Source organism: Silurus aristotelis (assembly GCF_946808225.1).
Source record: "Silurus aristotelis genome assembly, chromosome: 26".
Taxonomy (NCBI): domain Eukaryota; kingdom Metazoa; phylum Chordata; class Actinopteri; order Siluriformes; family Siluridae; genus Silurus; species Silurus aristotelis.
Window position 1 is genome coordinate 13,663,195 of NC_139599.1, and position 10,436 is coordinate 13,673,630.

The 10,436-nt window shown below is 39.3% G+C and overlaps 2 protein-coding genes across 2 annotated transcripts; one reads left to right on the top strand and one right to left on the bottom strand.

The window, feature by feature from the left end:
* Positions 1 to 47: 47 nt before the first annotated feature.
* On the top strand, positions 48 to 5,313 carry napaa (N-ethylmaleimide-sensitive factor attachment protein, alpha a). Its single transcript, XM_083531032.1, has 11 exons — positions 48 to 270; positions 1,128 to 1,207; positions 1,306 to 1,422; positions 1,507 to 1,553; positions 2,392 to 2,469; positions 3,130 to 3,185; positions 3,269 to 3,353; positions 3,761 to 3,865; positions 3,949 to 4,017; positions 4,513 to 4,563; positions 4,923 to 5,313. The coding sequence occupies exons 1-11, from the start codon at positions 173 to 175 to the stop codon at positions 5,022 to 5,024; spliced, it is 888 nt and encodes a 295-aa protein (XP_083387158.1). The 5' UTR covers positions 48 to 172; the 3' UTR covers positions 5,025 to 5,313.
* Positions 5,314 to 6,573: 1,260 nt separating this feature from the next.
* rsph4a (radial spoke head component 4A) lies at positions 6,574 to 10,385 on the bottom strand. The gene is made up of 7 exons (XM_083532154.1): positions 10,184 to 10,385; positions 9,521 to 9,737; positions 8,318 to 8,599; positions 7,794 to 8,243; positions 7,462 to 7,606; positions 7,270 to 7,387; positions 6,574 to 7,123 (listed from the first exon to the last, which is right to left on the bottom strand). The coding sequence occupies exons 1-7, from the start codon at positions 10,282 to 10,284 to the stop codon at positions 6,871 to 6,873; spliced, it is 1,566 nt and encodes a 521-aa protein (XP_083388280.1). The 5' UTR covers positions 10,285 to 10,385; the 3' UTR covers positions 6,574 to 6,870.
* Between the last annotated feature and the right edge of the window lie 51 nt (positions 10,386 to 10,436).

Here is a 10,436-nt window from a genome sequence, read left to right on the forward strand (position 1 = left end):
TACTTATTTTTTTGCGACGGTCCCCAGTTTTCTGCGTCAGCTAGAATTTATTTCCGGTTCCTCTGACGTGTGGAAAACAACAAAGCAGCTGTGACGAGTAGAAGTAGAGGAGGAAGAGCAGAGGCTGGTCGCACAAGTTTGCCAGAGACACTACGCAGGTTAGAGGATAAAAATGGATCATTCTGGGAAAGAAAAGGAAGCAATGGCTCTGGTCGCTGAAGCGGACAAGAACATGAGAATGTCTGGATCGTTATTTGGGACGTTTTTAGGGTAAGTGGACTGGTTTTGTAAACCTGGTTCTTGCTCATTTATGTATCCTATATAAACAAAATTATACCATATATATATATATATATATATATATATATATATATATATAGTGTGCAGATCGATTATTGTGCTATAAAAAATAGCTATAAAATCCCACTGAAATAAAAATCATATAGTGTAATAGTTCAGCATATGTCACATTGATTCTTACATTTTTTGAGATTTCTTATTATACTCGGTTATTCATTATAGTAGAAAACTATTCTGGATTTCCACTCACCCAAAACCTTCCCATGGCTATGTGATTGGCCCCTAGATAACCCTGGTTAAGGATAAAGCATTTACCGAAGACTTATGAATGGAAAATATCAGTCATATCAATCACCACAATATTTACCCACAAGTCACGTGTTACAGGAAATTGCATTATCCAAAGCGTTCAACAGCTGCGTTTTCTTTTTATTATTATATTCTGATATTGACTGATGAGGTCATTTTAAACGTACAACTCAGTTATGCAAAGTAAACAAAGCAATTCTTTAAAAATGATTAACTGGAATAGATACTTAGTAATCAGACCTTTACAGCATTTACATTTTCATTTACAGACTTGCGCTTATCTCATTTATACAACTGAGCAGTTAAGGGTCTTGTGCAAGGGCTCATGAGTGGCAGCTTGGTGGTGCTGGGAAGTCCAGCATCTGAGCTCCCACTTCCCCAATTCAGTCTTTGTGTATTTGTTAATTCCAGGTCATAAATAGAATTATAAAAATAGAGTTATTGACCTGTTAACACTTAACACAAGACTCTGCACAAACCCAGTGCTTTATAACCAGCATTTTAATTGTATTTTTTAGAAATTCTTCCAAGGCAGAGGAAGCCTGTGACATGTACACGAAGGCTGCGAATATGTTCAAGATGGCCAAGAACTGGCGCGGTATGTCTCCAGCTACATCGCCTCATTTGGGAGTTTTTAGTTGTTAAAATCCACGTCAAGCATTTTGCTTACAATATATGTGGGTTTTTTTTTTTCAGCTGCAGGGGATGCGTTCTGCAAAACTGCAAAAGTGCACTTGAAAACACAAAACAAGCACAACGCCGCTGTCAGCTTCGTCGACGCTGGAAATGCGTACAGAAAGACTGATCCACAAGGTCGGTTTCTTTCCTTGCTTTGAAAGACATTTTATTTAAAGGTGTGAAATGTTTCCTGTATAACGGTGTGTCTTTCTTTCTCAGATGCCATCAAGTGTCTGAGTCGAGCCATAGATATTTACACAGATATGGTAAGGAACGAGAGGTCGAGGAGTTAAACCTGTTTGTTGCTTATAGCGTTAGATACACACAGTAATAACAGCACTGGCATTCTTTCTCTTTTCATCTTATAAAACCAAATCGATTTATTTATTTATTTATTGGTTGTTGTTTTTTTCTAGACCTCTTTGTTTCTTTTCTTTTTCTCATTTTCTTTGCTGTACTATTTATTTATTTTTGTTTGTTTTTAAACTTTTACTTTTACCTTCACAACGTTTTAACCAACTTTCATTTTGAATTGCCTTTTTTTTTGTATTTGTTTGCTTATTCTTCCATCCTGTTCTTTTTTTTATTTGTTCTTTCTTTCTTTCTTTTTTTAATTACTGTTTGTTGGTATTGATTTGGTTTTCTTTAGTTCACCCTTTCATTCATTCATTTTATGTTAATTGTTTTGTTCTTTGTCCATTATCTTGACTATTTCTCAGCTAATTGTTTTTTTTTCTTCTGTTATTCACTTATTTATTTGTCTTTCCTTTCTTTCTTTTCTTTTCTTTTAACTATTTTCCCCATTCATTAGTTTTCTCTTTACTTTAATTATTTCTTGAATTATCAAATTTTTATATTATATATATATATATATAATATTTATGATTATTTATTGAGTTAATTTTTATTTATTTTTACTTTTTCCTTACTTCCTTTCTTTCCTTCTTTCTTTCACACACTCTGCATTGTTAAACGGGAATTAACATTTAAAAATCATCCTTTAAACTTTTTCATGGGAATTTAAAGCATAATATTTAGTAAAGAAACTCCCTGATCATGTTGTGTTAATTGTTTACTTTGCTTGACTCTCATCTTCCACCACAGGGACGTTTCACCATTGCAGCAAAGCACCATGTCACTGTAGCTGAAATCTATGAGTCTGAATTACAGGACATTAATAAGGTGAGCGAGATTACATTTAAAAGAGTTGTAGTGTTTATACTTTTTATGTCTGTTAGCGAAGTGAAGAAAAGAGTGCAGGCAGGGTGGAGTGGGTGGAGAAGAGTGATAGCAGGAGTGATTTGTGATAGAAGAGTATCTGTGAGAGTGAAAGGGAAAGTTTATAGGACTGTGGTGAGACCTGCGATGTTGTATGGATTAGAGACAGTGGCATTGAGTAAAAGACAGGAGGTGGAGCTGGAGGGAGCAGAGCTGAAGATGTTGAGGTTTTCGTTGGGAGTGACGACGATGGACAGGACTAAAAAGGAGTTTATTAGAGGGACAGCGCATGTAGGACGTTTTGGAGACAAGGTGAGGGAGGTGAGATTGAGATGGTTTGGACATGTGCAGAGGAGGGACATGGGGTATATCAGAAGAAGAATGCTGAGGATGGAGCCACCAGGAAGGAGGAAAAGTGGAAGACCAAGGAGGTTTATGGATGTGGTGAGGGAAGACATGCAGGTAGTCAGGTTGAAAGAGGCAGATGTAGAGGACAGGGGGGTATGGAGACGGATGATCCGCTGTGGCGCCCCCTAATGGGAGAAGCTGAAAGAAGAAGATTTTATGTCTATGTATCTACTGTGTTATCGATCTATCTTCTAACCTTTTTTTTTTCCATCGCAGGCAGTTGCGCATTATGAGCAGGCTGGTGATTACTACAAAGGAGAAGAGTCTACAAGGTACTTTAAGGTTACTCAACACACATGCATGTGAAGCATTCAAACCGAGTCCACCTGATTTCTGTTTTTTTTCCCCCTCGCAGCTCTGCCAACAAGTGTCTTCTTAAAGTGGCGATGTACGCGGCCCAGCTTGAAAAGTACCAAAAAGCGATACAAATATTTGAGCAGGTGCGTTTTTTCAGTACACCAAAAAAGGGTGTTTTGTGTGTGTTGGTTTTGTTTTGTTTTGTATATACAGCTTCTTTTCAATCTTTTCAATCTTCTTAAGTTTACCAACGCCAACCCATTGCTCCCTCCAGTGGCTTCCTGTAGAGGCTCCCCAGATTCAGTGCTTCAGTAGTAGTCATAGATATTCTTTGCAGTGTATCTGTACTATGCATTGACAACGAAGTTCTGCATCTACAGTATCCATTATATCCCTCCAAAAAATATAACTTTTTGTTTTAGACATATGGCATGCTCAGTCTGTGACCTACAAAAATCCCAGTATCCGAATGTGTTTATTGATGTAGACTAGTTCTGGATAATTGCAACCTGCACCATAAATGTAAATGTAAGAATGTGTATGTGTGCAGATTGGGACCTACTGCATGGACAACACACTGCTGAAGTATGGGGCTAAGGATCACTTCTTCAAGGCAGCACTGTGTCACTTCTGTGTCGATGCACTGAATGCCAAGGTGAATCGTTTTTCTTATTAGTAGGTTGTTGCCATGGTGACCGTTTTCTGTACACTTTTACTGATTGTGTAAATCTGATCTAGCTGGCCGTGCAGCGATACGAGGAGATGTTTCCCGCCTTCTCGGACTCCAGGGAGTGCAAACTCGTGAAGGTCGGATTTTTTTAAAATAAATTATGAATGCAATGTCAGATTTAATTCATTTTTTACTTTTTTACTTTCCTCCTAAAATCTGCCTTGATTTTTGCTCATATTCTCTCTTTCTTTATTCATTTACTTACTTAACTTTTCAAGACTCTTTATGTATGTATTTATTGTATCTTTTTCCTTTTTTTTTTCCCCAATACTTTTTTATAATTGTATATACTTTTTCATTTTTTTTCTCCTCATAAAACATTTTCTATTTCTTTTTTTTTCCTCCTATTAATTTCTTTGTATGTTTCTTTACCCATTCACTTATTTATTCATATATATTTTTTTATTTACTTGTGTATTTCTTTTTTTTTCTTTCCTTTTCCCGTTTTCTTCCTTACTATTCTTTCTTTACATTTGTGCGTTTGAAATAAAGCGTTAATGCCGTTTTCTTGGCTTGAGCTTGCTAGTGATGTGAATTAGTGATTCTATGATTTTTTTTTTTCTTTATTCCAGAAACTTCTTAACGCACACGAGGAACAAGACGTCGACGCATATGAGAATGCTGTAAGTCATATGTGCATTCAGCAGCACTCTGGTGTAAAAATTAAGCTAGACCCAAACTAGCTCTTTGGACCAAAGTTGGCCAAGTGGTGACCTCAGATTTTGACCTTTTGTGCTTTATGTAAGAAACATTTTTATTATGAAATCATTAATTTTATTATAATGGTTGGTAGACTGCAACATTTATTTTTAGCCCTTTTATAGGAAAAGGTTTGGGCATTTCTGAGCTACACTACAAATATAACATCTGCTCTGTGCGCTGTCTTCGTACAGAAATGCCTTGTGATACCATATAATTCTAATAGTCAAATCAGGATCATGGACTAATGCAAAAGTGCACTGTTGTCTGTTCTGCCTCTTAGGTTAAGGAGTTTGACTCGATCTTACGGCTGGAACAGTGGAACACCACGATGTTGCTGAGAATAAAGGAGGGCATTCAGAGGGATGAGGGCGACCTACGCTAATACTGTGGAGAATAAAACTGATTCTGAATGAGCAGAAGGTTACAACAGTTCACTTCTTTGCTTTCTTACATTAATAAGCTGTTCTCAATCCTGTGCAGAACAGCACCGAGGGAGGTGTAATTGACTGCTGACCTTTCGTGTCTGTTTGAAGCTGAACGCCATGACAACTGCTTTTCGATTCCATGTGATGGTTTTTTACAAATGATTAACTATACATGATTAGGGGAAAAAAAGGCAGTTGACTGTGTAACACCAAACATTTTTAATTAAACGTTACTTTACATCACCAGATCTTTCTGGACATCCATTCCTTCACTAGCAGTATTGTGATACGTAGTTATTAATAGCTAAGTATTTATTTATTTATTGGTATTTCCACTACTTTTCGCTATTTAATATCTTCTACAGCACATTGTTTAGCTGGAATGGTCGAATTAAGTTTGTTGCATGGTTTTTACGAGATTATGATTAATAAGCTCTTAAAAACTAAGATCTGCTTTTGAGTAATGCAGTAAAAATGTTGTTGTGCATGTACAATAATTAAGTCATGCTGTTGTAAAGCTGTACATAGTATATGCTTCGTCTTTTTTTTTTATTTTATATAAATGTATTCATTTAATTTAATTCAGTTCAAGCTACATTGTGAACAAGCCAAATAACAGATACTTGGGTAAGAATGGAAATAGAACTGTGCTAGGGCCTGCTTTACTTATTCCTAAACCAAACCATCATGCATCAAATTAAAAAGCATTGCAGAACAAGCTGATCTACTACATTTGATATGTTGGACTTGTTGGCTTGTAGTTTTGGACTCTGTAAGGCATTAAATCTGCCATGACTGTATTTTTTATTCCCATGACACTACAGCAATTAGTCAATGGTTCGTGGTTTTCAGTAATTAAAAAAATGAGATGTACGTGCCTTTATTCATGTTCTCCATTTTGAAGTTAGTAAGAGCTTATAATGTCACTGAGAAATTTTTAAGCCTTTTTTTTGTAAAGATTGTCCTGTTTCAGTAAGATTACAGGGTGCTCATACTGGAGACTTATTTCATATAAACACTTCAGATTATATCAGTGGTCCTCAAACTTTTTCTGCCCTTCCCCACTTTAGAGCGGAAGGGGATCCATCACCCGATAAAATGGTAATAGCCTCAAGTTGAATAAAAGTGTAATTGTGTTATGTACTCTATCTAAATAAAAACAATTGTTCTCATTTACTTGCATTAATGACCTAATTATTTGTTTGTGGTTGCTTTGAGTGTATGAACGTATGAAAATCGTAAATGAAGAATAATAAAGAATACAAAAAAATTGATATAAATCCTGCCGTCCTCTGGTGGTCTAGTGGTTAAGATGCAGCGCTCGATTCCCGGTCAGGGAACCATCCCCAGCCACTCTTAGTGCCGGTCCCAAGCCCGGATAAATTGGGGAGGGTTGCGTTAGGAAGGGCATCCAGCGTAAAACATGTGCCAAATCAAACGTGCGGAGGATCCGCTGTGGCGACCCCTAACGGGAGAAGCCGAAAAGAAAGTAATGAGTAAAAATCGTCGCGTCCTACCTGTCATGTCTTTATTTTCCACTAGAGGGCAGGCCCTGCACTTTGAGAACCACTGCATTATAGCAATAATTTGTTCATATACATCCTAGGAATTTGGTTGTTAAGGTAGGAATGATATTGTATTAGATGGTGTGTAGTAGACAAATCACAGAAATCAACTCTCTGGCCAAACAGAATGAAGAAAGCTGTTAATAACAAAGGAAAGAGGATGCAATGCTTATCCATACAGTTTAACATAGTCACATGTGAAAGGACTTCAATTCACTTGTGTCCCTGTGTGTCTCATTTAGTTTTCTTCGTCTTCCTCCTCCTCCTCCTCTTCTTCATCCTCGGCCTCCAATGCATCGTTGCCTTCCAGGGCGGCTTCCTTCTCCTCTTCGGCTTCCCTTAGAGCCTCTTCCTCCTGCACACTGGGGTCAATTTCCTCTGTAATCTCAGGGCCACTGGGGTACTCAGGCTGTGGGGAAGGAGGCAGGGCCGGGTTAAAGCCCTCACCCAAGAATTTCAGCCCCCAGCCGATGTATATGTTCTCAAACTTCCTGTTGCAAAACATTTGTTATAAAATCAGCTCATAGAAAAGCAGTTTCCAATATAAAAGCGTGTGTTCGGTATCATTATAATTCTCTTGTAGATATTAGGACAAAGACAGTTGACCAGAAATGCATAAATGAAACGGAGGTCTTACTTGCCGCACACGTACGCGTAGGCTCCAGGCCACAGGTTGGATCGCACAAAAGCAATGGCATACTGGGAGATTAGGTTGGAGGAGATCCTGGTACTCCAAGGAATAGTGTTATTAACCTCTGAAAAGAACAAAAGATTAAGGTGTGTTTGATCAGGTAGGAAAGAAACTGACACCCACATCATGTAAGCTCACCTGCATCCTCAGAAAGAGGGGTAAGAAGCGGCGGGCCGACCTCAGGCTCAGGCTCATCAGGCTCTTCCTCCTTCTCCTCTTCATCCATGTCTTCTTCAAGGAGGTCCTCTGTCTTTTCGGCCAGATTGACCCACGCACAACGACCCTGGTGAGCACACAATGATGACGTTTATTTCCGATGGTGTGGTTTCATTTGCTTCTGCCATCACATTTTGGTGGGGAAAAAATGATCAAGTCCGATTTCTTTCTAAAGAAGATGTGTCTTCTAAGGCTATAGCAAACAACCTGATACAGCATGTTAATTTAGAGGATCCCATTTAGATTGTTCTCACCTGCAGGAGAATGTGCTGAATGTGGTGAACCCATGCAGACAGCGACTCTGCCATCTCTTGCATGGGCATCCCCTCGAAGTCAGGGTTCTCTTCGACGCTGTCTCGTGCACCTTCCTCTTCCTCTTCTCCCTCCTCCTCCCTGAACTGATAAAAACCCAGTGGACTGACTTGAGTGCCCGCTGAGATGCGGGCGATCTGGGCACGCAGGTAGTTGGCCTCATTGCCTGGGAAGGGTGGATAGCTCACGATCGGAGCATCCAGGCGCCCGGTAAAAAGTTTGCGGATTTTACGTGCGACTGTGATCTGAGCAGGGGTGACGTCAGGAAGACGGACCCAGGGCAGGCCAGGTTCTCTGCACACAAAGTAGGTGAACTTGTTTGTACCAGAGCGACGAGGCTCCTTAGGGATTGTTGTTGGAGGCTTGAAGCTTGACTTGGGGAATGGATCCAGCTAATTGGGAACAATTCACAAAAAAATTAGCTTTGTTTACCCAGTAATTTAATTACTTTAGCAACCTTGATTACCTCATCTTCCTCTTGAGCTTCTCCCTCTTTCTCTTTAGCATGCATGGTCTCCACTTCTTCTTCTTCTTCATCCTCACCGTCCCTGACTTCCACCTCAGCCACTATATAGTTCCCTTCTATACCAAGGATTTTGCCCCAGAATCGGCAGCGTTCCAAAGGCTGCATGTCCACCAGCTGCTTTAGAGCCAGAAGGATCCTCTGCATCTCCTCCCTGCCCAGACCAACCCCAATCTGCTCCAGGAAGTACGTCAACTCAGTCACGTTGGGCAGAGGTGTCTCTATCTAGAATAAATACAATTAAGGCATACAGAAGGTGAACTCTCTGCTCTCTGGCTTTTTACCTGTGATTTGACTGAGAGATGAGTGACATAAGAGCATCCTTATAATTCTACAATGTGGTGACACAGAAAAAGAACTTAAATTCAAATGATGACCCGGGAGTCCAAAGGAGCAAACTTAGAATTGCTCTCTGTTGGGAGATGATCTCTTCCCAGTCAATATAGCTTCTGCATGTGTTCTACTGCACTGTTATACAACCTGCGCAGATGAGATGACTAGCTTTATATGTTTTATGAACCCTATGCTTAAAAAGATGTGCTTCTCTGATCAGAATATTGGGGGTTCAAGCTCAAGTATTGCCAAGCTGCCACTGTTGGGTCCTTGAGCAAGGCCCTTAACCCTCTCTGCACTATGGGTGCTGTATCATGGCTGACCCTGTGCTCTGACCACAGCGTCCTAAAAAGCTGGGATATGCGAAGGAAGAATGTCAATGTTCTGTTCTAAGAGGTCATGCATTATTATAATCTTTCTTTCTTGTTTTCTCGTGATCTCACTGCTTCTTTATCTTGTTATCTCAATCTAACGAGTTGTTTTCTCGCGATCACAACATAATTTGTGGTATATAGGTGACCTGACAGCCTTTTTTAAGAGTTGGACACTTAAGTGTATGTTGTCAGTCACTGACAGGCACAGAGATATTTCAGTTTGAGTGAGTTTTTGAGCAAAGAAACTCTCAACTCTAACTTGCCAAAACAACGGTGGCCTCATTTGCTCGATTTTTTTTTAAAGGGTTTTGGGCTCATTATCATTTAAATAGCTATTAATCAGTGTTTGAATCATTTATATCAATCTATTAATAGATTGTTGTAACATCTATTCACATAAAAGTGATTGCCCTGAAGGGAAACTAATTCTAACGAGCACCTCATCGTGGTCTCCCTCGTCACCGCGGCTAAACAGCGCCCTCTGTTGTTCAGCCAGCAGCTCAGCGGAGGTTGCGTCCGGCGTGTCCTTCAGTGTGCTTTGCTTCTCCTGCAGCATGCTCCTCTTCACCTCATGGCTCAGATCTTCTATCACATCCACCGCGTTCTCGGGGCGCTCGTTCATCACTCGGATGAGCAGACGAACCAGGTGGTCATAGCTGGAGATGTTTAGGTTAGGATAATTAGGTTAGGCAGTCATGCTAGTTATGATGATTATGATTATCTTTTTAATTTGTGACATCCACCACGTGCAGATAAAGTACAAATAAAACAATACAAATCTAAAACCTTGTAGGAAATCCCCTTATTTGGGGGATTTTTTATCTATTTGATACACTATGAGAACTTGAAAGATTGATGGTGATTCTATAATATATTTAGTAGAAATTAAGCAGGGCCCAAATCCCACTGGACATTTATCAACAAATAATAATGATACTGTAGGTGGGACCAATTATGAAAATGTCACTGAAAGGATTAAAAGGATATTTTATTAGGCAAAATTGATCAGCATTGGGGAAATTGACAAACAAATAAAGCAAACTGTAAAAAAAAATAAACCAAAAGCGAAAAGGGTTTGTTGTGTTAAATATGAACTACTCACAGGTTGAGGTTGGTTTTTGTGCTTTTTTTCAAGAGAAAAGCTTTGAAGCAAACCGCAGTCTGTCGCCTTTGGTCATCTCGTGATTCCACGGATCTCTCCATGTTTCTGATTATCAGTAATTATGAAAGAGAAATCAGATTTCAACTACACGATGCACAGGTGCCCCCAAACCTGTTGCTAAAGAAGCGGAACAGTTACTAGTGTAAACAAAAAACTGGTTGCTAAGGAAGTGGGACTGCCTGCTTCCTATTGG